Source organism: Neovison vison, chromosome 8 (assembly GCF_020171115.1).
Source record: "Neovison vison isolate M4711 chromosome 8, ASM_NN_V1, whole genome shotgun sequence".
Classification (NCBI taxonomy): domain Eukaryota; kingdom Metazoa; phylum Chordata; class Mammalia; order Carnivora; family Mustelidae; genus Neogale; species Neogale vison.
Window position 1 is genome coordinate 129103161 of NC_058098.1, and position 27847 is coordinate 129131007.

Sequence of the window (27847 nt, forward strand, 5' to 3'; positions counted from 1 at the left end):
TTACCATTCAAAAAAAGATTTTATTTATTTGACAGAGACGGGGGCAAGGGGCAACAGCACAGTTGGGGGAGTGGCAGGCAGAAGGAGATACGTATATATATATATATATACACACACAAATGTGTGTGTGTGTGTGTTTGTGTGTGTGTGTATATATATACATATGAGATTTTCTGCTAGAAAACCAGAAATCTGGTTTCCAGAAATCTGGTGTCCAAACTTCTTGCTGAGCAGGGAGCCTGACGCAGGACTCCACCCCAGGACCCTGGGATCATGACCCTAGCTGAAGGCACACACTTAATGGACTGAACCACCCAGCTCTCTCTCTCTATAGATTGATATATCTGAAATTTAAAAACTGAATAATACTATAGACTTAAAAATTCTCCTACCCTGTCGCCATCCCATTTTCCTCCCCTAGAAGAAACATTTTTCCATACATACATAGTCAATGTACATTACACATGTTTTTTGTTTTAAAAAAAAATTGTGGGCCTACCATATAAAGATCACTCCTTTACTTACATTTTTCACCTAAAAATAAGCTTTGAAAAAATTTGCATGTCAGGACTTAAACACCTGCTTTATTTTCAAGACTGTTGTACAGGGATGCCTGGGTGGCTCAGTCCCATCAGCCTGTGCACTGGGCTCAGGTCCTGATCCCGGAGTCTGCTTCTCCCTCTGCCCCTCCTCCTGCGTGTGCGCTCTCTCTCTCTCTCTCTCTCAAATAAATAAATAAAATATTTTTTTAAAAAATAAAAAGTGTTGTATAGTTTTCCACAGGGTGGGAATACTCACATTTATATCACCTTTCTTTCTTTCTTTCTTTCTTTTCTTTCAGATTTTATTTATTTATTTGACAGGCAGAGATCACAAGTAGGCAGAGGCAGCCAGAGAGAGAGGAGGAAGCAGGCTCCCTGCTGAGCAGAGAGCCTAATGTGGGGCTTGATCCCAGGACCCTGAGATCATGACCCTGCTCCTGACCCTCTACTTCCCTTCTTTCCGTCCATGCCCCCTTGTGGCTTCTCTTTTGGGGTCCCTCAGTCTGCCCAGAGAAATCCACATTGATCTGGGGCAAATGTACTGTCAGAAAGAAACACTAAACTGGTGGTTTTTGAAAAGACTTCATCAACCTCCCACCCCTCCTTCTCTATTTTATGCAGTAGGGAAAAGGGAGATTCCAAACTGACCTATTTTTTCCTCTACATTGGGTTAAAAGGACTAGAGAAGTAACTTCAGACCATGGAGCCAGCTCCCAGGAGACACACAGTCTTTCTACTGGAAGGACTTTTTAACCCACTGGGACTCCCGGAGCTCCTACAGAGACCCTGCCTGGTGTCATGCTATTGGGTGACCCATGATACCAAGGCACTCAGGGACCACACATTAGGTCCCCCAAACCCTGATGAACATCTATCATCCCCATGGCAGACCTGGGGAATCAGACCCCAAAATGGGGAGTTGCCAGGATCACCCAAGGTCTGTCCCTCCAGAGCAGGGACAAAAATAGGGCTGAGTGCTGTTTGGAGGGCATCATCTTTTAGTGCTCTGGTTGGGAAGTGCGGCTGCATGGGTCTGGACCGGCCTGCTGGGAAGGAGGAGAACCCAGGGGCCCACAGCACATTGTCCCAGCCTACCTGTATAACCAAGACTCAGGAATGTTTCAACGGTTTAAAGGGAACTGCGGGGGACTGCTGAGAGGCCAAGACACTTCAGAAGACCTTGTTGGTTCCCAGTTCAGGCCAACGGAGGCCAGCCCTGCCAGCGGCGGGGAGAAGATGGGTGAGGACACGCCATCTTTGATCTCCTGGTCCAGGTACGAAGGTCACTTGGCACCATGTCCACCGCCTACTAGGTGCCATGCAGGGCCGGCAGGTTCTTCCCCTTTTCTCTCAAGGCCCCTGGCACTACTCCCACAGGCCTTCCCTAACCTTTTTGCACAGAGGTTCCTGAAGGGTGTTGGACACACTGAGGGGCAGGGCCTCTCCCGGAATCACAAAGGATCAGAACTCAAGTGGTTCTCCTCAGATCTGCAGGCCAGAGGAGGGCCGACCTGGGAAGAAAGCCCTTCAGTTTTCCATTTAGACTCAGAGCCTAAAGAGAGAAGGTAGTCTTCTACAGAAAGACACAGAAAACGTTTTTTTTTTTTCTTTCCCTTCCCTCCCCCCCCCCTTTTACAGCCAGTCCTGAGCATATCCTGCTGTTCAAAGTAAGGCCCCAAGTTTTCAGCACTTTCTGGAGTGCTGGCAGAAGGCGAGGGCATGTGGGAACCTGTCCTTGGGGAATTGGGGACGCTGAGACCCCTTCCGAAGCCGGACCAGAGGATGGGGGAGGGCTCCATCGGTTTAAGGCCCCTTCACCCCGAGGCGCCGCACTGCCCGAAAATGTTCCCGCCGCCGGGATCTGGGGAGTCTAACGCACCTGTAGGACGCTCGGTGCCCACGCCCAGAGGGCGCTGCAGACTGGCGCTCACGGTCGGAGACCGACGCCCGCCTCTCCCGCCCATCTCCCGGACAGCGCCCCACTACGCTGGGCTGGGGCGGAAAGGGGTGCGCCCCGGGCCCCGCCACCCAGGAGCAGCACAGCTGAAACGCCGGGCACAACAGCCTGTGGGGGACCACAGCTCCGCAGGAAGGCGAGGTTCTCCTGTTTCGCGCAGCGAGATGGGGCGGGGCAGGGGCGGGGCCAGGGCGCCGGGGGTGGGGCGTTGCGAGGAGGCCGGGCCGTGTGGCTCAGGGGGCGGGGTCCTAGGGGGTGGGGACTGGGGCTGGCCGGGAGACCTGGCGAGCTGGGGGTGGGGGGCTAGTTTTTGCAACGGCTAAGGGCCTGTGGGTTTATTATAAGGCGGAGCTCGGCGGGAGAGGTGCGGGCGGGAGGCGAGCGGAGTCGTGCGAAGAGGAATCCAGCGGCAGAGAGCGGACTGTAGCCGGCGGGTCCCGCAGCCCTCGCCGTAGACAGCTGTGCGCGGGGCAGCGCCCGAGGGTGCAGAGCGCAACGACCCGGCGGAGCCGGCCAGGAGCCCCGAGCAGTCCGTGCCGCGCGGCGCCGCCCCGATCCCCGCAGCCTGCCGCGTTCCCGCCGCCGGTCCGGGCAGCATGAGGCGCGCGGCGCTCTGGCTCTGGCTGTGCGCGCTGGCGCTGCGCCTGCAGCCAGCTCTCCCGGTGAGTGCGGCCCGGGCCCGGGCGGGGAGCGGCGGGAAGCCGGTGCTTGCAGACCCGCCGATGCCGCCGGCGGCACGTGGAGGGGGAGGGGAAGCGGGGACTTTCCTTCCCGCGCTAGCCCGGCGGGCCGGGGACCGTGACCGCGAAACCGGGGCTTCTGCCTCAATTGCCTCCGCCGTCGGTGGGCGCCGCGCGGGTTCCGCCGCCAAGAGCCGGGGGCTCGGGCGTCCCGCGGAGAGGAGCCTGCGCCGATGGCCCGCGCTCAATTATGCGACCCCGCTCCACATGCGTCGGAGCCCGCCAGCCTGCGGCGGCGCCGGGGTCGCAGGCTCCCCTCCGCTCCGCCCGAGACCTGAGAAGATGCAGTGACCGCGGCCACGACGCCCCGCCCGCAGAGCCTAATTTAAAGCAGACTCGCCGAGCCCGGGCGCCCAGCCCCTTCGGCGGAGACGAGTTTGGGCGCAGCGGGGCCGGCGCGCTGGCCGAGGAGCCGGGGCCAGGGCTGCGCGGGGGTCTCGGTGGCTGCGGAGGTGGGGCCCTCGACTTCCAGTCGGCTGCCCTGAGGGAGCGGGGCCGAGCTGGCCCCGGAAGGTTCCGGGAAGTTGGCCCCCGAACACCAGAGCCCCGCAGGAACCCAACTTCGGGGCTGCTGAAGTTGTGCTGCCGGCGGAGGGGCGCGAGCGGGGCCGGGCACGGCCGGCGCGGGCTGCGGCTTCCACGCGAGTGGACCCCGGAATGGCTCTTCCCCTCCCCCGGCCTGGCTTTGTGCTGGAGCCGCGCGGAGGGAAGGCGGGTCCCTTGGCCCGCCCAGTGGAGCCGAGGGGAAAGAGGGACAAATGTGGAGCCCGTGGCTGAGGGAGGAGGCCTTCGGGTAGGACTCCAGCGTCCACCTTTGGCGAGGGGGTGGGTCCCCCTTTAAAGAGGGACCTGGCCGACCTAGAGCATCCCGAGGGCCCCCAGAAAGTGATCTCCCGCCCCCGCCGCCGTCCGCTAGCCCGCCTTCCCCAATGGGGGCGCTTTGTTCTCGGCCCCTGTAACCCTTTCCTGGGAACCGCCCCGCCGCGCCGGCCCTGCCGTGGGCCAGGACGCGGGCGGCCGCCAGGTGTCAGCGCTGGCCGCCGGGTGTCCACGTCCACTCCCCGCCCCCACGCCCGCTGCAGGGGTCCCGGGGCCCTCCCCGCGGGCCGGCTCGGCCATCCCCCGGGATGGAGAGGGGAGGTGCGGACGGAGCGGGGGGCTCTTCCCCTTCCGGAAGTGGCGGTCTCTCGCCACATCTGGACCGCTCGACTTCCCTAGCTCTTGGTTAGGGAGGCACGTGGGCAGAGAAGGATCGCGGCCGGGTGGGGGGAGGTGCCGGGTCTTCCCCTGGTAATGTGGCATCCGCGCAAGTCTCGGCAACGCCGACCGTCTGGAAGCGGGTCCCTCTACAATGATAGAAACTACCAGCTCCTGAGAGCTGGCGGGTATTTTACAGGGTCTGGCTCAGGTGAGGTGTTTCCCAGGCTCATCTGGGAAGGCTCATCTGCTTTCCAGGCGATTGTTGTTTCTGGAAGTATTTTGGAAGAGTAGGGTCCCCGATGCTTCTTGAATTGCTGATGAGTTGGAGGTGGGGGGCCGAGGGTGCCAAATCTGAGGGAGCCATGGGGGACTCATGGGATTTCTGAACTCCGTCTCCGGTGCATTCCTGGCATTCTGGTCCAGGAAGTTGGCATCTGGCTTCTTCTCTCTTCAGGGCTGCAGTTTCTGTGGGATTCAGTTGGTGCCTTGAATCATAGTTAATATTTGGGAGTAGAGAGTGGAGGTGTGTGGCTTATTCCCGTGGCCCCTCTCGCCTTACCTGGCTGCTGCACTCTCTCCAGGTCCAAGATGGGGCCTCAGCAAAGATTGCTGAGGTGGGGTTCTCCACCTATTTCCAGCAGAATCGGGGGGAGTGTGGGTGGTGGTTCTTTTGCCCCCCTTGATTGGGGCTGGCATTCTCCTGAGCTGGGATCCCAGGGTGTCTGTTGACATGGGGGAAGGCATGGGATCTGAGGTTCCCTGTGGAGCGTGTTTCCCAGTCTCCTGTGGATTGGGTAAGGGCAGATGCTGCAGTAGGAGGCACTATGTCTTGCCTAGAAACTTTGACCCAATACAGAGGGAGACACAGGACTGGGAGGCAGTTGTGTCTCAAGGGGGAAAGGATGAAAGGAGGGAGTCTCCCTAGAATGTGGTGGTGGGAGGGCTTCCTGGAGCCGGTGGTCCTGGAGCCGGTGGTCCTGGAGCCGGTGGCTGAGTGGAGCCTGAAAGCACTAAGCTTTGGAGTCAGACCTTGGCTTGGAGTTTAGGTTTTCTTTTTTCTTTTATAAAGTGTAGCGTGTTTTCTCTTGCCCAGCCCTGCTTTTTCCTTTTATAATGGATGTCCGTGATGAGTTAAAAGTGGGCACATAAAGTGGCATAAAGTATCCACCCCTACCCCCTTCCTAAAAGAAGTAAGGCAGTGGGGTTTGCCTAAAATAGGAGGCGGGGTCAACAGTTGCAGACATCTGGTCTACTCCCAGGGTTCACTTTGGTCCCACTGGGAAAGCAGGTCAGAGCCCCCCTGGGGACCAGTGAGGTAGGGTATGATCCTGGGCACCTGACTTTGAATGGGCAAAGGAAGGCTGCTAGGGCAGAAGGTTGCTTGAAACCACTCCCAAGAGACAAGAACAGGTTTGCCTAAAAAGGCTTCTGAGTGTGTGATTCCCGTGGTCTTTTGTTTCTTCCATGCCAGGAAAGTTGCTTGTTCTGGAATAGTTACTTGTTGTTTTTCTCTCCTTCCCTTTTCTCTTTCTTGAAAGGCATAAAATCCCTTTTTGCCCTAATTATGGGGGCCAGTAGAGACATTTCCCAAAGGCCTGACAGAGTGGGTGGGGGGTGGGGGAGGCCTTAACTGCCTCCTCCTGGGCTCGGAGCCTTCTAGAGGTGATGTCACTCCTGGCTTCAGCTCTTCCAGGAGGGTGGAGCTGGTTTTCATCTCTACCTGTGGCTCATGGTGGGTTCCAATAAAACCTCATTAACCGAGGCTGGTGGGAGACGGATGAGAGAGGAGAGAGGCCTGGAAAGAATTAGAAAGAAGTGAAAAGCTTGAATTTTGTAGTATTTTTATTTTTATTTTTATTTTTATTTATTTATTTATTTTTAATAGAGGACTGTTTCCTATTGCCAAATTTTGGATCCTGAAATCCCTTGGGAATGAGGTATCCTTGGTATCCAGGTTTCCTTAGTGAGCTAAGAATTCACATTAGCCTCAGAAGTATTCTTACTTTGGGCAGGACTGTCTGCAGTGTATTTTCCTTCCTTTAGTAACAGAAGGACACAAAGCATAATCTAATCCAGGGAGTCAGGGGTCCTCACTTGTCACCGTGTTATGTGAGGCATTTAATCTCCTGGGTTGTTGAGCTCCCAAGACTACATTTCCTCCTGTGCTGGGTACCCCCGGTTGGTGCCTTTTGAATTCTGGCTTGTTCTTCCTCTTCCTCCATCTCTGATAGCAGCCCGAGATGACAGTCATGGTCGTGTAAGTGCGGCCAGCAGCTTTTCTGTTGGCTTCTAACTTGCACTTTTCTCCAGCAGTGCTAAGACACTAATCAGAGTTGGGAGAACCATTTCTCAGAAGACCAGATTTCCGTGCTGAGAGTTTCGATTGTGAGCCACGTTCGTGATCCGTGACACGTGCACTTTGTGCCTTCACGGGCCCAGCTGGGACCTCTGCAGTACCCCTGACGGTACCTAGAATAACAAAGGCTGTCAAGGGTGAACAGGTGTGGATGACCACTGGAAGGAGGCCCCTGGTGACCCCCATGTTGTGAGTTCCCCCATCTGGCTTGACTTGTAAGCGACTCTCTAGTCGCAGAGGTAGCCTGGACCAGGCGAGGCTAACTCCTTGTAACTCGTAATCGGAAGGGCCCTTGTTCTCAGCATGGGTCCTGTCTCTTCACCATGTTTTAATTGGACCGAAGGACATTTTTTTTAGTGCCGGTACTGCCAGGCAGGCCACAAACAGCTTTGGATTACGTAGAGCCCCAGGACCGAGTCTCAACCCTGCCACTGATTCACCGTGTAATCTTGGGTGAGGCACTTCACTTCCAAGTCTTGGTGTCTTCTGAAAAGCGGACATCATACCTGTTCTCCCTGTCCCCTTTCTGTCATTTGCGTGTTCATTTCATAATGAGCACTTGAAAGTGTTTGGAAGTGAAAGTGCCAGAGGAGAAGGAGCTGTGGATAGAATTACGGGGCCCTTTGATTGAATGCCTGCTGTCAAGCGCTCACTGCTTCCCTTACATTCTTGTGTATGTGTGTGTGTGTGTGTGTGTTTGTTTGTTTTAATTTTTAAATTTTTTAAACATTTTTTATAGCCATATAATATATTTTTATCCCCAGGGGTACAGGTCTGTGAATCGCCAGGTTTACACAATTCACAGCACTCCCCATAGCACATACCCTCCCCAATGTCCATAACCCCACCCCCCCTTCTCCCAACCCCCCTCCCCCCAGCAACCCTCAGTTGGTTTTGTGAGATTAAGAATCACTTATGGTTTGTCACCTTATATTCTTATTTCATTTTTTCCCCAAACCTTTACGAGATATGTCATTGTCCTCGTTTTGTGGGTGAGGCCTCTAGAAGTGAGCCCCTCCAAGGGACTGGTGTGGAAGAAGCAGGATTTGTACAGATGTGGGGCCATATGTGTATGGCACGAATGAGTTGCTGGACTCTGATGTCTCCCCAGTAAAGCCCAGTACAGGGGGCTGCCTGACACTTGCAAGGCCCTATGCGTGATTGCTCTTCTGTCCCAGAGAACTGTGCGTGGACATGCTTTGGATGGAGAGGGCATTGGGCTGGGCAGAACTGGCCTGAACAGTGCCTTTAGGTGAACCCTGACCATTGGCAATGTCCTGGGCTTGGGTTGGGTTCAGCCCACGGCTTAGGGACAGGCAAGAGTTGCTCCCAGGAGCCTCAGTCAGGAAACAGTGGGACCCGGGAGAGCAGGGTAGGACGTGCTCCCAGGTCTGATGCCCATGGAGGGACCATATGTCCTTGGCTTGGTGCAGAGTGGCCTGGATGGGGCGACTGTCCCCATGTTTGGATGGCGCCCGTGTGTTTGTCCCCAGGGCACCAGCCGGTCTCCACGGACTTTTATCTTAGGCACCGGGGAAATGTTTTTGGAATTAGTGGACCCATTTTTAATCTTGGGAGGCAGGCACCATGGTACCAGCCAGGTGACCAGATACCCAGGACTCCTGGCTCCTGGGCAGGGCTCCCCTGCTGGCCCCCTCCAGCTCCTGCTCTCGCTGCAGGAGCAGCCCTGTGAAGAAATGGTCATTCAGTGCTTTCTAGTCCTGGAACCTTGCTAGTTTTAGGGAACAAACGATTTCCTGATTTCTTCCTTCTTTTCAACAACCAGTCTTGGAGTCGCGGGTTGAAAGCTACCCCCCACCCCCCACCCTAAGGGCCTGCCTGAGTGTGTCTAGAGAGAAGGAATGGGATTAAGGGAGTCTGTGGAAAGAAGGCTTTTGGCGCCAGGTCCCTGCGCCCTGGAACAGACTCAGCGCGGTGTCATTTCCCTCTCAGCTGTTCCAGCAGACGTGGGGCTTTAGATGGGAGTGTGCCTTCTGGAACCTCCCTCTGAGCGGGCTGGGGAGTGCCGAGGGAGGGCAGGCAGTATCCCTCAACACAAGGAGGCCCATTTGAGGCCACAAAGGCAAGACCGTGTGCCCCACGGTCACCTCAGCAACTGTGACTTCAAGACACGGGCAGCCTCCCACACAGCCGCCGCGACGGCGAGTTCTGTCTGCGTGACGGCACGGCTTTGTCCTGTCCTCACGAAGCTTGCGCTGGGTGGGGAGTAGGCTCTAGAAGGTCTCCGGTATTTCTGGGCCTGAGACGGGGGCATCTGGTCAGCTCAGTGCTCTGGGGCCCAGAGGAGTGAGCCGGTGATGGGGGGTGACCTGAGGGAAGGTGGGCTAAGCTTCCTCTGGAAAGTGTCCTGCTTCCTGACCTGCTGTGCAGGTCTGGGGACCCAGGGTGTCTGGAGGGGTGCAAGCTCGGGGAGGCAGGCTTATGGGGGAGGGGAGTGCAGTGGGCAGCCTTGGGGCTTGGGACCACAGGCCAGGGAAGGCTGGTGGCTGGACCTGCTCCCCGACGCAGTCGTCTGCCCATGGGTGTTTCCTTGACTCGTAAAGTTGGAAGCTTCCCGATGCACCCCCTTCTGGTCTCTTTGGGGGTCTCTCTCCTCCTGGCCTCTGTTTATGGCTCTAAGGGCTGCTTGGTCCTATACGGAGGCTGCTTCTCCTCTGACCTTCGGTGCTGGGAAAACTCCGTGACTCGCCCCCCCCCCCACACCAGAGGCTGCGCGCGCACGTGCGTGTGTACGTGTACACACGGGGGTGGGGTACTGGACACGCAGCGTGGGTTGAAGCCAAACCCAAGCTTTGCTTGGGGCATCCTGACTCTGTTTCCCCAGTGGGCCTTTGTACTGGGTAGGCCGCAGTCTGTTTCGGGGGGAACCTGGTTCCCACCTGTCTACAGCTTCCTCTCCAGAAGCTAGCAAGTGGTCTTCCTCTCTCTCCCCTTTTCTGGTGAGCTTTTCCCTCTTTAGCTACAGCTCTTGACGCTCCTCTGTCACTGGCGTTAGAAGTCTTTGGAAGTTCTTCCTAGAGAAAAGTGCAGCCAGGGCACTTGTCCTTCCTAGTCCTGGTTTAGCCTCTACTGGCCCGCGCAGGTCTTTCTGTCTCTGTGCCTCAGTTCTCCCATCTGCTCAAGGGGTTTCCTTCCCCGTCTTTAGCTCTGCTGGTCACGTGGTTGCAGAGAGACCTTGTCCTGGGGACGGTGAAGGTCGCAGTGGGGAACATGGCAGGGGTTTAAGGTCCTCTGCTCTTACTCTTTTGGGCCCTTGAAGGGACACTCACGCCTGAGAGGTCCTCTGTGGAGGGCCGGGCAGGCTGCTTGCTCTAAGTCTACCTTAGAGCTCAGATGGGAACCAGAGGTGGACGGGGCACCCTGGGCAAGGTCAGACTTGGTGATGTTCTGTGCACACACCCAGGCATCCTGGCCCCGTGCCCCAGGTCCGTTCATCGGCAAGAACGGAAGCCCCGTCGGGCAGGTTGGGGCAGTGGGGCAGGCAGGCGTGTTTATCACTCCACTTGTCAGCTGAGTCATGGTGCCAGGCCCACAGATCCTCCCCTGACACTCACCCAACCAGTCTTGACCATGAGCCCACGATGTGCCAGATGGGATGGGGAACAGCCCAGCATGGCTGACTAAGGCTCTGCTTGCCTGGCTTCCAACCCTGGCCCTCCTCTTTGCTGTGGAGTGACTTTGTGCATGGGCCTGTCTTGGCCTCAGTGAGCCCATCTGTGAAATGGAAGGAGGGGGCAAAGAAGCTGGTGACCATCACGCATTGGGGTGTTTCTGATGTCCTGCTGGGTCACGGGACTGGGGGCGGGGCCTACCTCTGTTCCCGCTGCCTCGGTCCCTGAGGGTCCTGAGCCCTTCCTGGCTTGATCAGATCTAAAGCCCAGAGTCTGGGCACCTGCTGTGTACACAGCCCTATGTAGGTGGGGAGCACTCTACAGCCGATCGGGGGGCCCACGCAAGAGAGGGTGGCCATGACGGACCAGACGGGAGGCTTGATCTGTGCAGATGGGCCAGAGTGAAGGTCCTTCACTGGGACAGGGTTCCTCCCAGAAGCTCTCAGCGGTACCTAGTCAGGAGCTCAGACGGCAGCTCGCAGGTCATTTTCTGGCCATGCGAAGTAAGAGTGGAGGCCGTGCCCTGCTGAGGGCAGTTGGGGTGGCCGAGGCTGCCAGTCCTGCTCCGGGACCATTCACGGGCACCGTGATCTCCAGCGGTGTTAAGAGTCCTGTCCCATTGCAACCACGTTGAATTCGTCTTTCTCACTTAGGGCTGCCCAGCACTTTCTGTGGCCACACCCGCCCTCCTCGGTGGCCCTCTGGCCCTGGGTGGGTGCAAGGTGTGGAAGTAAGGAGGGGCCTTCTGCAAGCCGAGGTGTGCTCATCCGCTCCAGACCCCACAAGTAATGACCGTGGGCGGTCCTGGGGGACTCGAGGACTGCTGTTTCCGTGCCCCTTGCCCTACAGTGGCCACTGATGTTCGGGGCCTCGCCAGCCTGCTTGGGGCCTGGACTGGGTCGGCAGCACCGGCTCTTCTCTCCGTGGCTTGTCAGCATCCCTGCTGCCCAGGGGACTGTCCCGGGCCTTGGAGTCCCATCTCTGGCGAGTGTCCTCGACGGATGTGTGATCAGGTTTGGGCTCGCAGGGCCCCAGGCTACAGGTGTTTTGGGAGGCCTCTGAGACTGGCAGAGGCTGACGTCAGTCCACCTTCTCCCAGAGAGAACCGCAGGGGTGCGGTTCTGTGGGGACCGCACCTCTCCAGAGTGCCTTGTGGGGACCGTGGGGGCAGTGAGACCTCCAGGCTGGCCAGGGCCTGCGGGCTGTGGGCTGGGCTAGGAGAATGGGCCACCTATGCAAGGGGAGCTCCTCAGACTCTGCCCCCCCCACCCCCGGCAGGCATCTGGCCAGCCTGGAGGTCTCACTGCCTCCCCTCCAGGGGGAGGTCTGGGGGAGGAGCATAGTTGCTGTGTTTTCCTGGGGTCATCCTGGATGTTGTAAGGTCCTGGGAAGGCCCTGAGGTCTGGGTCCTCATCCTGGGAATTGTGTGAGGAGCAGAGAACCTGTGACCTTAACACCCACCCCCTGCTGAACAGGGCCATCCTTCGACCTAGGGGCTGGGCGTCCAAGGGACATCCTGGTCCACCTTTCCCCCAGTATGACAGCAGCAGCCTGAGCCTGATTGTTTGGGTCTGTCTGCCTTTGGGGTGGGTTCTGGAGTCCTGATGCTCTGAAGGCTGGGCAGGCCAGGTGGGGTCTAGTGGGCTAGTGGGCACAGGTGAGCATCCCTGGGGACTGGACCAGGGAGAGGCGACCTGTGGAGGCTGGGACGAGCACTGGACATGGAGTTACCAGGCTCCGTCATTACCAGGCTCCCTGGGTACCTCCGGCCTGTTTCTTCACCTGCCCTTAAGCCTCAGTTAACACTTCTGTAAATTGGGGGTTTTCATCTGCCTCAGAGGGCTTGGGAAGGGTCCCAGGAAGTAATATATGTGGCATGAGTGAGAGCCCCTTCCTTGCCTGGGCTCAGAGGAGCAAGTCTAGCAGGGTTTGGGGGTGCCGTGCCCTGTGGAGACCCCCTGCTGGCTGTCTGACCTATCCCAGCGTGCTGTCCCTTCATGTCAGTGGCTGTCTAGAGGTTTTACTCCCTGTGCTGATACTGTAGGGTCTGAAAACAGGGCTTTTGCCCCTTCTTGGAAACTGGATCCTTCCCTGGCAGGCCAGACTCTGCTCACCTGTGCCCAAGTCTCTGCCAAGGGCAGGCCCCTGACCCCAAGGAGGTGTGGGCTGGGCCGGTGGGTAGTGTGAGGAGGCCGGACACCAGGGCACCGGGGTAGGGGCGCAGGCCAGCTGAGCAGGGACCCCCAGACTGTGGGGGGACAGTGGCTTGTCCCTAGATCTACAGACTTAAGGTCGCCCAGGAGAGGGAGCTGGGCTAGGCTGGGCCACAGGATTTGGGGGGAAGAGGGCCCCAGTCCTACGGTCCTGCCTTCTGCACTTTCCCCTTTGCCAGCTCCCATGGAAATGATGGCTCCTTCTTCCTGAGGGCGGGGGAGCCACGTGGTCCTCACCGAAGGGTGGCTCACAGCATGCGTGCCGGCCCGCCTGCCCGCAAACCCGCCCCCTGGCCCTTTGCTGGCTGTGTGCCCTGGGACTAAACGGCTTGTCCCCTTTGCCTCCGTTTCTTTATCTGGAGGGTGACTATGGTACTAGAATCTAAGGTTATTATAAGATTAATTAATTCAGCTAAAGTGCTTAGATCAGTGCCAGGCACAGGGTACACAATAAATATTAGCTGTTATAACTGTTCTTTCCCCCTAAGGCCTAATTCAGGTATTTCTGTTTGTCGAGTAACCCCCAGCCCAGGTTAAAGCCCAAGATTCTTACTGCCACCCCTGACTGTCCTTGAGCTCTGGGGATGGTGTTAGGGCTACTCCCCCTCCTGGGTGCCTCCTGGGTGCCTCCTAGGTGCCTCCGAGCTCCTAAGACTGGGGCTGCGTCCAGTCTCCCTTCAGATGCCTTAGGACCTACTGTGCGCCGGTGCTGCTGGTGCCTGGGAGGGCAGGGCTGGGCGTTTGAGGTTCGATGGGCCTTCCAGCCATCAAGAAGCCCCTGGCGGATGGTATGCTGATGTCAAGGGACCCAGGCTACTCTGCTTCTGTGGAGGCGGGAGCCCACCAGTCACCTGGGGAGCAAGCGCAACCTATTCAGACCTGGTCTTCATGGAAGATTCCGCCACATCTTGCTTATGCCCCAAACTCCCAGTTCCACTCTGCTGTGGTATCCCCGCCCGTGGGACTCCTCTGAGGACGCTCTGCCCTTCCTGTGTCTTTGTCTGGGCTTCTAGCAGCCTCAGTGCCTAATCAGTCTGGATTGTACTTTATTCCAGAGGCAGGTTTCCAGGCTAGCCCATTCTTCTGCTTGTGGGAGGAGAAGCCATGTCTGTAGCTCAAAGTGGGAACAAAGAGAATTTAGTCTTTCTTAGGTGTGGGGTTGGCTGGCAACCATATTCTGACACAGGTTAAAAAATTTGTTCTTGGCATCTCCCAGCCTCTCTTTTGTAACCTTTCCCATCCTCCATAGCTCCTACCCACCCACAGTGCCTCACTTCCAGAAGGAGCACATCCCTCTTATAGAGCTGCTTTATACTCTAGTGTGAATGACTAGCACGGGCTAGCCTTCCCAGAGGCATTTTAATGGGGATACTCTGCAACAGCAGGGACACCAATGGGGTAAATGGGTGAAGAAGAGCTCCCCTTCCCTGCATACACAGCTGGAGCCCTGACTGGTTGCAGGTGTGTCCAAAGCTACAAGTTTCTGCCTCTGTGAAACTTGAGGATACTTTATTTAGAGCAGTGGGGGGGGGGTGTCTCTAGAGGCCGGTGTGCCAGAGGTGTCAGGCCCCCAAGCCTGGTGGAATCTGGGGGTTAATCAGCTAGAGAGGAGTGCAAGGGGCCCCTGTGAGGGCTGGTGGGGAACTCTACACCGAGCTTTTGGTTTTAGCTGTCTTGTTTGGATAGCCAGGGCTGGGGAGGGACAAGGCTCTGGAGGCCTAAGCTGTTCCCTCTGTCCTCATGGATTGCCAGTTGCCATCTCAGAGTCCCCTTGATTTGGGACATCCTGCCTGGTCCATAACCCTCCTCAGGAAGCTGAGAGCAATGACCCCGAGTCCCTGTGACCAAGCGCCCTTATCCCCACTAGCCGCGGTGGGTCCTCTGCCCACTAAGCACCGTGTTTGCGGTACACCCCTCGGTGGGCAGTCTGCTGCGGCTGCTGCACCTGCCTGCCCCTTGAGGGCGGGTCTCCACCTCCCAGCCGTAGACTGGGAACTCGGAGCCCCCTTGCCGTCACTCGTTGGACAGATGGGGAACTGGAAACAGTGTGTTTTCCAAGGTCATCCAGTAAGTTGGGAACAGAGCCCAGGCTCTAACCAGGTTTTCCTGGTGTTGGGTTTGGTCACTTTCCCCTGGCCGTCCCTTGTCTGGCTCCCAGGGCAGCCCTGGCCACAAAGGCTGGCAGGGCCAGGCTGGGCAGCCTTGCTCAACGCCCAGCCTGGGGCGCTCGCGGGCGGGGTTGGGGGGGCAGGAAGCTGAGGAACTGGTCTTCCAGCTCTGCGGCCCCACACCCAGCCCTCAGCTGGGCCTGTTCCGAGACGAGTCCCAGCACGTGGGCTGTGAGGCGGGCTCCAGCTCTGGGGAGGGGTGGGTCTGGGGGTGCCGGTGGCAGCTCTCACCTGGCTTGGGCATCCGGCCTGGGGCTGGCTGCCAGGATCCTCCCTCCCTCAATGCAGCCTTGTTTTCTCTGGGTACCTGATATAGGCAGCATGCGCCAGGGCAAAGGGCTCTGCGACCTTGACCTCAGGTTTCCATCTGGAAAGCCCAGCATTAGTGTTGTGGGAAATGCTACCACAGGGCTGGCCAGGGAGGAGGGGGGTGTTTCCAAGGCCGGTATGGACATGCCCTGCCTCGGAACCCCCCACGTGGTGAGGCCTGTGTCTGAGTGGCAGGCTGGGGACAGGTCAGGTGGGTTGTGTGTGTGAGTGGGGGGAAGGGTACACGCGTGGGAGGTCCCCTGAAAGGCGCTCCTCCTGGTAGAAGTGCCGATGGGGGCTGGGGCCTGGGTGCCCTTGTGGCTGCTCAGGCTGAGGGCAGAGTGAGTCCCCTGTCACCCAGCTGCTGCTGCCTGGGCCCCTGCCACCCTAGGCCAAGCCCGTCATGCCCTCTGCAAGCCCCGGCTTGACCTGGTTCTGGTAGAGAGACACTGAGCTGATAAATCACAGTGCCTGTCAGGCCGGAAATGCTGGGGTGGCTCTGAGGCTCTGGGGGGGGCCCCCACCTCCTGGGAGTGTCTTCAGTGGCGGCAGGTTTCAGGGTCTTGAGGCTAAAGCTGGGAGACTGGTGCCTCTCACTGTCCTAAGCACGTCTCCCCGGCAGCTCCCGAGGTAGGAAAGAAGCCTCTGGAGAGAAAGTGATTTATGTGCCACCACTGGGATAGCCAGGGGTAGGAGGGAGCCCGGTGTCTTCCCTGGGCCCTGGCCTGTTGTCCTGCCCCTCCTACAAACCCTGGTGTGGCAATCTGGGGCCACTGTGTCACCCGCTGACAAGGAGCTGGGGCTCCTGCTCCCATGTCCCAGCCTCGCCTGTCAGAGCACTAAGGGAGCTTGGGGGACTCTAGCCTGGCCCCTTCTGTTGTCTGGAGAGAGGTAGAGAGCTGCCCAGGTCACCCAGCAGGGGAGCAGTAGGACTAGATGCGCCCCGGGGCAGCCACCGGGCAGCCACCCTGGTCAGGCTCCCTACTCCCCGCAACCCTGGCTCTGGTGATTTCCCTGCGACCCCGGATCCAAGGTGCTTTGGGTTTGACCTGCCTGGCCCTTTGGGTCCGTGCTCAGGCCATGTTGCCCAGGTGCTAAAGGAGGGGTACAGATGGTGTCCCGGACGAGGAAAGTAGGCCCCAGGGTGTTGGGTGAGGCATAGGAGTGGGGCTGCGTGTTCCACAACATTCTCTTCCCTCCCCCCGCTCCCCGTCTCTCGCCCCATCCTCCCCCCGAACCCCGGGAAAGCAGGTGCCCCTGAAAGATTGCAGGGGGGCTCAGCGGCCCCTGCTCCCCGCCCCGGTGGGCACGCCCCGAGAGACCCCGCTCCTCCTGCCAGGTCAGTGCCCGAGGCCTGAGATCCCACGGAGAGCCGGCAGCCCCGGGCCGGCAGGGCGGGCTGGAGGGAGGCTCCGCTGTGTCCCCTGCAGCTCCTGCTGTGAGCAGCCAGAGGGCCCAGGCCTCCGAAGCTCAGGGTTTCCTCAGCTCCACGGTGAGGCTCTTTCACAGACCAGGCCGGCACTACGGTGCGCTGTTTGTAGAGAGTGGCTGCATCAGAAATACAGAGAATGTTCCAGAGTCATCTTGGATACCTTTGCCGCTAGGGCTTGTTTATGGGGCCCTGTTGCCGTTTGGGACCTCCTTCTTGAACATGACCAGAGCGAGGGTCTTGGGACCTTCTAGGGGTTTGACTTCCCTGGCACCCAGGCCCTGGGCAACTCCAGGCTAGAAGTTTTCCTGTTCAAATTAGTGTTCTCCAAGAATAGACTGCATCCCTACTGGAGTGGGGACTTTGTTCGCGGTCAGAGTCCTGGGCCTTTGCCCTAGACCCACTGAGTCAGCTTCAGGGATAGCGCTCAGAGGACTTCATCTGGTGATTCTCGGGATCCTGAGAAAGAGAGCCCCGGGCCCGGCCAAAGGCGATGGTTTGGATGTCCCCTTGGGTCAGTTCGGCATCTTGATGCCTACGTGGGGGTTGAAGGCTGGGGTTCTTTAGCTCTGAGATCTCAGGACCCAAGAGTTAGGAACTGTAGGGGTGTGTGTGTTGGGGGGGGCGATCTGACCAGGAAACTGAGGGAGTAACAATTCCTCTGGACGACTGCCTTTAGCTCGGGTCATGATCCCGGAGTCCCGGGATCAAGTCCCACATCAGGCTCCCAGCTCCATGGGGAGTCTGCTTCGCTCTCTGACCTCCTCGCTCATGCTCTCTCTCACTGTCTCTCTCTCAAATAAATAAATAAAATCTTTAAAAAAAAAAAAAAAAAAGAAAATATGAATCTCTTAATCCTCCCAAGAGTGTCTGCTGCCCCATGGGATCTCAGTGGGTGGGAACAGTGGGTGTTTGTCCTGGCAGGTCTGTGGGGCCCGTGTTGCGTTTGGCCCCACAGCGGGGCCCGTGTTGCGTTTGGCCCCACAGCTGGGCTCCTGGAGCAAGTTGGGGGCCCCTCCGATCAATAACCCCAGAGCCAGCACCAAGGCTGGCTGCCTAGGAAGCGCTGCCGCGAGCCCCTTTAGCTCTGAAGGAGATCTGGAGGGCTGTGGACTCCGTGACTTGGTCCTACCACAGCAGCCCGGGCTTCATTGTCCCACTGGGACAAATAACGGTTAGCGGATACCTGAGCCTCCTTCCCCGCGGCCGTGTATGCCTGCCACACTCCTGAGGTTCCCGTGTCGCCGAGCTCAGTGACTTGGGCCGAGTGTTGTCTCCAGGTCTGCCTGGGGGGGTTTCAAGGCCTAGCTTCAGTGTCCCCTGGAGGGTCACCCTCTGTGCCCCAGCCACCTGTTTGGAAGCTCAAAGTGGAGCTCCTGGCTGTGTACCTTGGGAGCTTGCCAGGACCAGACCATGTCTTTTCTCTCCAAAGCCCCTGGATGGTGATCCCCTGAGTGTTGGTGTCACGGGCCCTGTTGAATATCCGTCTGTGACCTCCTTACACTGTACTTTTAGCCACGTGTTGGTGGAAGAGCAGCAGCTCGGTGATGCTTTCTAAAGGCTTCGTGCTTTCTCCATCACTAAGTCAGGCAGCCGATGGCACATGGTTAGTGACTCAGGGTCACTAACCTGTAGTTTGGAAACCACAAGTCTTTGGACCTGTTGGCTGTAGCTTACGGGGCGGCGGGAGTCCGGGGAGCAGGGGGACAGGCAGCCTCTTCCATGAGTCCGGACTTGGAAGCACTGGGGTCCGCCATCCTCCCTCGAACCTCTCTGAGATGTCCACTTGCTGTCTTGACTTGTGAGCTACCATGGAGCTCTGGGCCCCAAGATGTCTTGGGGGGCTGCTGCCCCACGGCCGCCCTCCTCTCGGCCTGCCAGGATGGAGGTTGCACAGGAGGGTGGCGCCGTCTATGGCCAGTGCGGGGGTGAGAGCGGGCTGGGCTTGGCTTGAGGCTCTTCTGCTGGCCTCCGCCCACAGACCCTTCGATCTGTTCTCGGGAATGGCAGGCAGCAGCCCGATGCAGACTCCCAGCCCTTGGCAGCTGTGACGTGTGGGCTGGCACCTTGGTCCCCTCGGCTGCTGGGGTAGGGGTCAGGCATTCTTACTCTGTGACGCTCTCATCCTGTAGCTCCGGAGCGGGGGTGGGGCGGCGGCTGTGTTGACGGGATTGACATCTTCATGTATGTGTTGCAGAAGTGTAGATGGGCCCCTTAAACCGGATGGGCCTGCCGGGGGGTCTTTTGGGGGCTGGGGGGGGAGGGACAGAGCTGGGTAGGTGAGGGGAGCACGTGCAGCCGCAGCCCATGGCCTTGGGCAAGTCCCTGCCCTTGTCTGTTTCAGTTCCTTATCTGTGCAAGATGCTAATCTCGGGCCTGCCTGCCTCCAATAGAAGGTAAAGGTGGACAGGGAGAGAAAGTGTTTCTAGTGTGCGAGAAGGCCTGTTTCTCATGCCATCTCTTTTCTGCTCTGCTGGAGCCCTGACCCTGGGTCGCCTGTCAGTCCTTCCACGCAGCTCGGTGTGGCCAGCAGCTCTGAGATGGAGATGGGCTAAGCTCCTTTCCTGCTCCCTGTCCCCCAGCCGCCGTGTGTCTGCCCCAGGACCTGTGCCCTCCACTGCAGCCAAAAGTGGCTTTGGTCTCTTGGGCCGGTGGGCTTAAAGGTCTGGAGCAGATTGGCCCTTCCTCTGGGCAAACTGAATGTGCAGATGTTTAGATCTTCCTACAAGGATTTTGGTGTGTTAGAGGGAAAAGCTGAGCTTCTTAGGATTCTGCAGAGGTTAAAGAGCCCCATTCAAGGTGTGAGCTGGCCTGCCTTTAACCTTCCCAGGCTACTTGAGGTGGGTTCCAAGCTGGGCTACTCACCTGTCCCCCAGCAGCCCTGACCTGTGGCCACGTGGTGGTCTCTGAGGGGCCCTAAGCAGAGATAAGGTTGCGGAGAGCCTCCCAGGAGGCCTTGGGGGCAGCTGGCCACAGACTCTTAGCACAGCTGCCTAAGTGAAACTGGAAGTCTCACCCAAAAATGCCAGTCATCTGGCACCTAGTGATCCAAGTTCAAACTCAGCACAGTTTCCGCTCATTTCCTCCCCAGGGAGTGGAGGCCCTCACTAAGGTTCACACCGGAGGGGATCAGGAGGTCACTGCAGCCCTTCCCCTGCTGGAGACCAGGCCCTGAGAGGGGAGGGGCTGCCCCGAGGTCAGGGAGCTGGTTTCAGCAGAGAAAGCGTTTGCTTAAGAGCTTGTTGTGTAAACAAGATCCGCACAGGGATAAGCTGAGCCGAGTTGAGGGAACAAATTGTTTTTAGGGACTGGGCAGATTCACAGTCTTATCTGGTGGTGAAAGAGGCCTTGTGCTTGGGAAACGGGCTAACCTGTTGGGGCTTCTCTGGGTAGGTGAGAGGTTGGGCCTCCTCAGCGTCTGCCTGCCCTCACCTGGGCCCGAGACTCCGGCTTCTGCTAGAAGATTTGGCCTTCGTTTCAGTGCGGCGCGCGGCTGCTCTGGCTGACGCCCTGACCCACCCCCGAACGCTGTGTCTCCCCCCTGCACCCACGCCAGCTGCCCTGTGGGAGGCGGTCTCCTGTGGGCCTGGGGTGGGGGCGCACTGGGGTAGGGGAACCTGCTCGATGCCTGCCTGGGGAGCAGTATTCTTCGCTCCCTTTGGGTGCAGGTCCAGGCCTGGCGGAGGTGAGCTCCAAAGAGACAGGCCCCGTGTCGGAAGCACCACCTGAGGACAGCCTAGGCAGGAAGTGGCCTGAGGGGCGGGTAGAGGACAGGGACCAAGCCAGTTGGTGTAGGTGGGCCACGAGGGCCCAGACGGGCTCTTCTCGGGCCAGAACCTTTTCCTGGGGGGTGGGAGGAGACGTAGAATTTGGGTTTTGTACTTTCAGAGGAAGCTCAGTGATATTTCTAGCCTGGTGGTTTCTACACGTGTCTGAAGTGTCCCTCTGACCCGAGGGTCTGATGGGGAGCCTCCACCTGGCCCAGCTGTGCCCCAGGCGGCCTCAGGGAGGCCAGAGGTCTTCTCTGTCTCTTCCTTGCTCTGCTCCACTCAAGAGCGAAACCCCATGGCCTGTGGCGGGGACCCAGGGAGGCCTCTGGGGCTGAGGAGGCCTCATTCCCTGGAGCCCAGCCTTGGGGCTCCTGTGACCTGGCTCTGTCCTGCCTCTCTTCTGACACCCCACCACCTCCATCCCAGCTCTCCCCCAGAAGGCACCAGAATGCTCTTATCCACTCCCCGAGTTAGAGCAGCGGCTGCTGTCGGTGCATAACCTCAGTGAGTTTCTGTAGCAGTCCGGGAATGTAGATATTACTACTGTCCCCATTTTACAAATGGAGAAACTGAGGCCCTAAGAGGTTTAGGGATGTCCCCAGGGCCACTCATCTACTAAGTGACTAAGGTCAGGGAGTATCCTACCCCATGTGCTCTGAACTGTACTGCTTTGCCTCTTTATTCACGTTTCGGTGGGGCCCCTGACATCGGGGCCCTCTAGAGACGGAGATGTCCCGAACTCCTCTGGGTCAAAGGCTTGTTGCTGAACAGGACACTCATAGCTGTCCTTCCTGCCACCTGGCCGTTGGGTCTCCCCTTCTCCGACTGACGTTCTGGAACTAGTGTCGGGGAGCCCTCTACACCCCCACATCGCCGGGTTCCAGGCTTCTCTGCAGCCTGCTGGGCTGTCTGTGGTGTGTCTTGCCTCCTCCTGGCCTGCTCACTAGTCCTGCAGCGGCAGCCCCTGCCTCGGGAGTCACCCTCTGGCCGCGGCAGCCCCTGCCTCGGGAGTCACCCTCTGGCCCCCGCAGCCGCTTGGAGGTGCCCTGGGCAGGCAGTGTCCTAGGACTGCTGTTTGCATACAGGGTCCCTACCAGGCCCATAGCCCGTGTGTCGGTGCCTCCTGAGTGCCGGGCCTCTTCTAGATCAGTCTCATCTGTCCCTAGCCTAATGGGCACCTTGTCTTTGCTTCCCCAAGGGGGCGTGGACCCAGTCCTTCCCGTTGGTGAAAAGACAGGCTGTGTGGGAGGGAGCACGGCCAGGCCTGGGGCTGTCCTGTGTGGGTATGTCCCATACCCATCCCTGATCTTTTCCCCTGTGAGACCCTTGATGTGCATACCCTGGTGCCCAGCATGCCTCTCTGGAATCAGGTTACTGGGGGATTATTCCTGGGGCTCTAGAAAACCCCAGTCTTGGACCCTGAAGCTCCCTGGCCAGTGGCCCCGTTTTCAGTGTAGGCTGAGCTGATGGGGTCCATTGGGGCCACAGTCTCTCTTCCCAGCAATGATATCTTCTGCGGCTTTTCTAAGAGGTCCAGGGCCCCCTTACCAGGCTGAGTTTCTTGGGGCAAGGCCTGTCCCCTCTGGTGTGTTTTTGTACCCCCAGCGCCTGGTGCAGGGCTGGGTCATCATAGCATTCGGGGGTGTGTGGGGGACAAGAGGACTGCCCCGAGCTGAGGGTCCTGGTACCACACACGAAGGCTTCTTCCCTGTGCTGTGTGTGTGTATATGTGTGTGTGTGTGTGTGGTACAGGAGTTCAGCTGTCTAGGACAGGGACCTCAGAGCAGCAGGGCCTTGGCCAAGCTTCCACTCATACCCTTTTATATCCTTTTCCAGCAAACTGTGGCCATAAACGTGCCTCCTGAAGATCAGGACGGCTCTGGGGATGACTCTGACAACTTCTCTGGCTCTGGTGCAGGTGAGCTGACACAAGGGACCCCCAGGATGGCCATTAGGCAGCAGGGTCTGGGGGATGATGTTAGGGAAGAGAATGAGGTCCATGCTGCAAGGAGAAGGCATGTGTGGGTTGGCGGGGAGTGAGTATTGGGGTTCTAGAAAGCCCCGGGGCCTGTCCGCTGCAGACAGACTTGGGCTCATAGTGTCCTAACTCTCTGGGCAACCTTTGGAATGGGGGACTTCTCCAGGCCTCTCTTTCTTCATCTGTAAAATGGCAATATATCTTGACTTCATAAGATTATTGGGGGCTGTAAGGTAACACAGAGCCTGGTAGGGTATAGATCCTCCAGAAATGTTCCCTTATCTTCTCCTATTTACCCTTTCCCTGGGAGAGTGAAGTCCTTGAGTGGGAGGTGACCAGGGAAGCCTCCTAGAGGAGGTGCTCTTGAGCAGGATTTTGGAAGAGGGTTGAGGCCATCTGTGGGGAAAGTGGCCGAAGTAAGGGCCTAAGAGCTGGAAGTGGGACACAGGCCTCTGTTCTTGGTGGGGATGTGCTAGGCCTTTCTGGGGAGAGGGCAGGTGAACAGGGAGGGGGCCAGGGAGGTGTGTGTGCAGGGGACAAGGCAGTCAGGCTCCCGAGAATGCCCCCACCCAGGTAGCAGGCTTCCACAGCTGCAGGAAAGCTTCCTTCCCAGATGGCCTGGTGTGTCGTGCCTCGAGACACCACGCTGTCCCCAGGCACGTGCAGCAGAAAAGGGCAGCTTTCCTCTTGCATTTTCCAAAGCAGAGTTTCTCCCCTGGGGAAACCGCTTCTCACGGAGGGGTTTGCTCTGGCGGCCGGGGAGTCTTTGGGCGGGCCTTCCTCCCTGCAGAAGCTTGGCCGGTCTGCTCCAACAAGCTGCTTCTGGGCCTCCAGGTGCTCTGCCAGATGCCACCTTGTCGCCGCAGAGCCCGTCCACGTGGAAGGACGTGGGGCTCCTGACAGCCATGCCCACGGCTCCAGAGCCCACTGGCGCAGATAACCCCACCGTCTCCACCTCTGTCCTGCCTACGGGAGAGGCGCCCGAGGACAGGGAGGCCGTGCTCCTGGCCAAGGTGGAGCCTGGCTTCACCGGCCGGGAGAAGGAGACCCCGCACCCACCCGGGGAGAGCACGCCGCACCCAACCACTCACCGGGCCTCGACAGTGAGAGCCACCACGGCCGCGGGGCCTGCCACCTCCCATCCCCACAGGGACATGCAGCCTGAGCACCATGAGCCCTCGGCGGGACCCAGACAGCTCGACCCTCACACTCCCCATGTGGAGGACAGAGGTCCTTCTGCCACCGAGAGGGCCGCGGAGGATGGAGTGTCCACTCAGCTCCCAGTCGGCGAGGGCTCTGGGGAACAGGTGAGTGCCCCCCGCTGTCGTCCTCTGTGTTTCCATGGTGCATGGTGCCGACGGACTCCGGCTCAGTCATCGGGCACCCCCAGCACGCTGTGTCCTGTAAGCATGTCCCATCCCCCGCCATGAACAGAGAGAGGGTCACAAGGTCCTACTTTGCCCTTGCCTCCAGGGCCAGGCCCAGGGCAGGGCAGACTAAATAGGAGACCAGAGCAAAGGAGTCCTTCAAGATTGCCTGTGAGAGGGGCGCCTGGGTGGCTCAGTGGGTTAAACCGCTGCCTTCGGCTCAGGTCATGATCTCAGGGTCCTGGGATCGAGTCCCGCATCAGGCTCTCTGCTCGGCAGGGAGCCTGCTTCCTCCTCTCTCTCTCTGCCTGCCTCTCTGCCTACTTGTGATCTCTCTCTGTCAAATAAATAAATAAAATCTTAAAAAAAAAAAAAAAAAAAAGATTGCATGTGAGAAGTCTTCCCAAACTTAAGCAAGAGAGTATAAAAATTCTACTCGATCTGACTGTCTGTCTTGCAGTCATGGTGACTTTACACTTTACATTAAAATGACGGTATTTCTTTTCTTTTTAAAGATTTTTATTTGTTTATTAGAGAGAGGGACAGAGAGAGAGGGCACGCACGTGCATGTGCACACAAGTGGGGGGCAGGGGCAGAGAGAGGGAGAAGCAGACCCAGCGCAGAGCAGAAAGCCCGATGCGGGGCTCCATCCAAGGACCCCGAGGTCGTGACCTGAGCCAAAGGCGGACACTTAACTGACTGAACCACCCAGGGGTCGCCCTGTCTATTTTCATATAAATACATGTGCCTTGTCTCACTTGCTGTGATGTCTCTGCCACAGTCCAGCCGGCTCTGGTGTGGTAGGATGAGAGGCTTTGGGGGTCCAGGAGGTCTGGGTTGGATGCATCTGAGCTGGTGGCAGTGGTGACCAGGGAGGCCTGAGCTGCTTCTGGGTTGGGAAGGAAAACTGGATGCTGCTGCCAGAGGGGGCCCACCCCAGCCTGAGGCTGTCCCTGCCTCCCGTAGGACTTCACCTTTGACCTGTCTGGGGAGAACGTGGCTGGGACGGCGGTGGAGCCCGAAGAGCGGAATCAACCCCCTGTGGACCGTGAGGCCTCACAGGGCCTCCTGGACAGGAAGGAAGTGCTGGGAGGTGCGTTTCTCTCAGGTGGGGGGTGGGCTGTATTTGTCCCTGGAGCGGGGCTGACCAAGGCCACCTTGGGGGCCCCTCCCGGTGTGGGGGGGACTGCTGCTTAACCCACGCTGAGCCGGCCTCCATGCCCTCACAGGGGTCATCGCTGGAGGCCTCGTGGGGCTCATCTTGGCCGTGTGCCTGGTGGGTTTCATGCTCTACCGGATGAAGAAGAAGGACGAGGGCAGCTACTCCTTGGAGGAGCCCAAACAAGCCAACGGCGGAGCCTACCAGAAGCCCAGCAAGCAGGAGGAGTTCTACGCCTGACGGGGACCGTGCCCCTCCTCCCCCTACCACTCGCTAGGCCCCCACTTGCCTCTTCCGTGAAGAACTACAGGCCCCGCCACCACGCCCCCCTCCCAGCGCCCTGGCCGCGGACTCCCGGGGTCCGCTGGGGGCTCTCGACTCTGCTTCTCTGACTTCTGCCTGGAGACTTGGGCGCTGGGGCTTTCTCGCACATGACCTTTCCACCACAGCCAGCACCTGGCATCGCCTCCTCCTGACTCAGTTTCTCCAACCTGGAGCAGCCCCTCCCCAGGTCCAACTCTGGAGGGAAAGGGGACCCTGCCGCTTTGGCCCTGGATGGGTCTGCTGGCCGGCGGCAGGTACATCTGTAGCACTTGCCGGCGGAGACCCCCGATCTGGGGGCGTTTCCTCCCCCACGGGGCGAGGGGTGGGGAGAGGAGTTCGGAGCCCCGGCAGATTCCCATTGTTTTGTTAGGGGGGGTCTCCTTTAGATACAACTTTGTTTTTGCACGTTTCCTCTAGTTTCTCTGTTCATAGCCCAGTAGACTTTGTTACTCCTGAGGTAAGTTAAGTAAGTTCATTCGGTTACCCCCGTCTTGCTTCCCCTCATCTATGGCAAGGAGACAGCATCAGGGTTCAGACTTTTCTGTTTTGTTTGTCACTTTTTTTTTTTTTTTTTAACTAGGAGAACCAAATTGGGAAAACAACATAATAGGCCTAGTTTGAGGGTTATCTCTGAGTTGTCACTCATGTGTGCAACAGGGTATGGAATGTCTGCCCGGTGGCCCATGGGCAGACGCCACTGGAGCAGCCGTGCCCGAGGCCGTGGGGCCGCTGCCGTGGCCAGGCTGCTGTGAAGCAGAGGAGCCAGGGGAGAGTGGCATCCTGGCACCTCTGGCTGGGGACCGAGGAGAGAGGACTGTGGGCCGGGGGACGGGGCAGGGGGCCCAGAGAGTCTCCCGCAGACTGAGCCCTGCCTTGGGTGCCCCAGAAAATGTCTCTGGGGGACATCTGCTTCTGGAAGGTGATGTGAGGGGCCTGGGCACACCTGGTACAGAGCTGTTCCACGCAGGACCAGGTTCCCCTTCAATGTGCTTCTGTGGCCCTGCCCTGGGCTGGAATCAGGAATGTTCCAAAGAGTGATAGTCTTTTGCTTTTGGCAAAACTCTACTTAATCCAATGGGTTTTTTCCCTGTACAGTAGATTTTCCAAATGTAATAAACTTTAATATAAAGTAGTCACGTGAACTCTCCTACCTTTGCTGCTTCTCTCTGTGTTGGTCGTGTGGACGTGACCAGCCTTTTCTCTAAACACAGATGATACTGAGAAACTTGGCCAAAAACTCTGTGCCTTTGTCTTTCCCGTGAGGAGGGATTCTGGGACCAGAGTCCCTCTGGTTGCTTTGCTTCTCATTTTTTTGTCTTTGCTCAAGTTCTTCTGGAGGTCAGTAAGTCCAGCCAAGGTTATAGAAGGCCTGATGTAAATTTCTGTTGCCAAGCTCGAAGCATTGTCACTTCAGCGGCTGGAGAAGCTGTGGCGCCTCCAGCCCAGCCTTCGGCGGAGGCCACTGGCTCCACAGCGCCCCGGAGCCGAGGCCTGCCTCTCAGACACCTTGGACGGACCTCCTCTCACACCTTCGCCAGGACACGAGGTCCCCGGCGCAACCCTCCTGGGAGCCCCTGTGCTTGCCTATTTAATTTGACACCGTTCCAGCTGCTCTGTTGGCTGTTCCAGGAGGGGGGCCGTCTGTGACCCAGAGAGGTGCGCCGCCAGGAGAAGGGAACCTGTGCTCCGTACTGGGACTTTCTGTCCGGAGTGTGTGACCGGACACGACTGGGGGGGAGGGGTGTGGGGAGAAGGGTGGGGAAGGGTCTGTTACTGCTCATCTCTGCTCATCCTTGGGTTGAGGCCGAGCCTGTGGCTGGGCCCGTTTGTGTAACTATAATAAACAGCACTTGTCATTTTGGGCTGTGGTGGTGGTTGAGTCTCTTCTTGGCCTGGCCGTGCCCTCACCTGTCCTCTTCTTGGAGGGATCCCGGCTCTGGGCCGTGCTGTTGGTTGGTGAGGAACACGGGACCAGTGCCGGGCCCTCTGCAGTAAGGGAGGGCTGGGTCCCCTGCTGCCCCGGATCTCGCCTTTGTCATCTCACCTCCTTCCAGGGCTCTTGGTCTTACTGTCTCCTGCCCAACCCGCCTTCTTGCTCTTCTTCTAGATCATTCCCTACCTTGTGGATCTGAGGGCTCTCTACTGACCTGAAGTTTAAAAATGTGCAGTGCATTGTGGGAGCCCTAGTGTTGTAAGGACATCTGGCTGCCCTCCCCTTACTCGGTCCCATCCAGGCTGATGCCCCCCAGCTGTCCCTCTGTGGCAGATCTCTCTGCCTTTGGCCCTTGTCATCTGCCTCTCTGGTCCTGGGTGCTGGCGGGCACCCCACGTGTGTTCTCGGAGCGCAGGGCAGGAAGGAGCATTCCCTCCAGGGCCCTGCCATCGGTGGGTGGGATGGGGAGAGCAGGCTCCCGGCTGCTTTGCAGAGTGAATCGGACTTTCCCTGAAGGAGACAAAACCCTTAGCTCACTCACTGGTTCAGCATCGAAACCCTGAACGCCCTTTGATCTGGATGTTGAGGACTCGGTTGAGATCAGGCAACTTCCTACTCTGACTGAGCGCACTGTGGGCCAGACGCTGCTGGACACCGCCCCCACCCCACCATTATCTCCTATTTCCTCCACTACGGACTTCTAACCCGTCTCGGAGACGGCGCCACTGTTGCTATAACCACTTCACAGACAAAAACTGGCCCAGAGAGGA

The 27847-nt window shown here is 58.3% G+C and overlaps 1 protein-coding gene across 1 annotated transcript; it reads left to right on the plus strand.

Moving 5' to 3' along the window:
* The first annotated feature begins 2842 nt into the window (after positions 1-2842).
* Positions 2843-27006, plus strand: SDC1 (syndecan 1). Its single transcript, XM_044262021.1, has 5 exons — positions 2843-3161; positions 22153-22234; positions 23129-23601; positions 24628-24754; positions 24891-27006. The coding sequence occupies exons 1-5, from the start codon at positions 3096-3098 to the stop codon at positions 25058-25060; spliced, it is 918 nt and encodes a 305-aa protein (XP_044117956.1). The 5' UTR covers positions 2843-3095; the 3' UTR covers positions 25061-27006.
* The last annotated feature ends 841 nt before the right edge of the window (positions 27007-27847 follow it).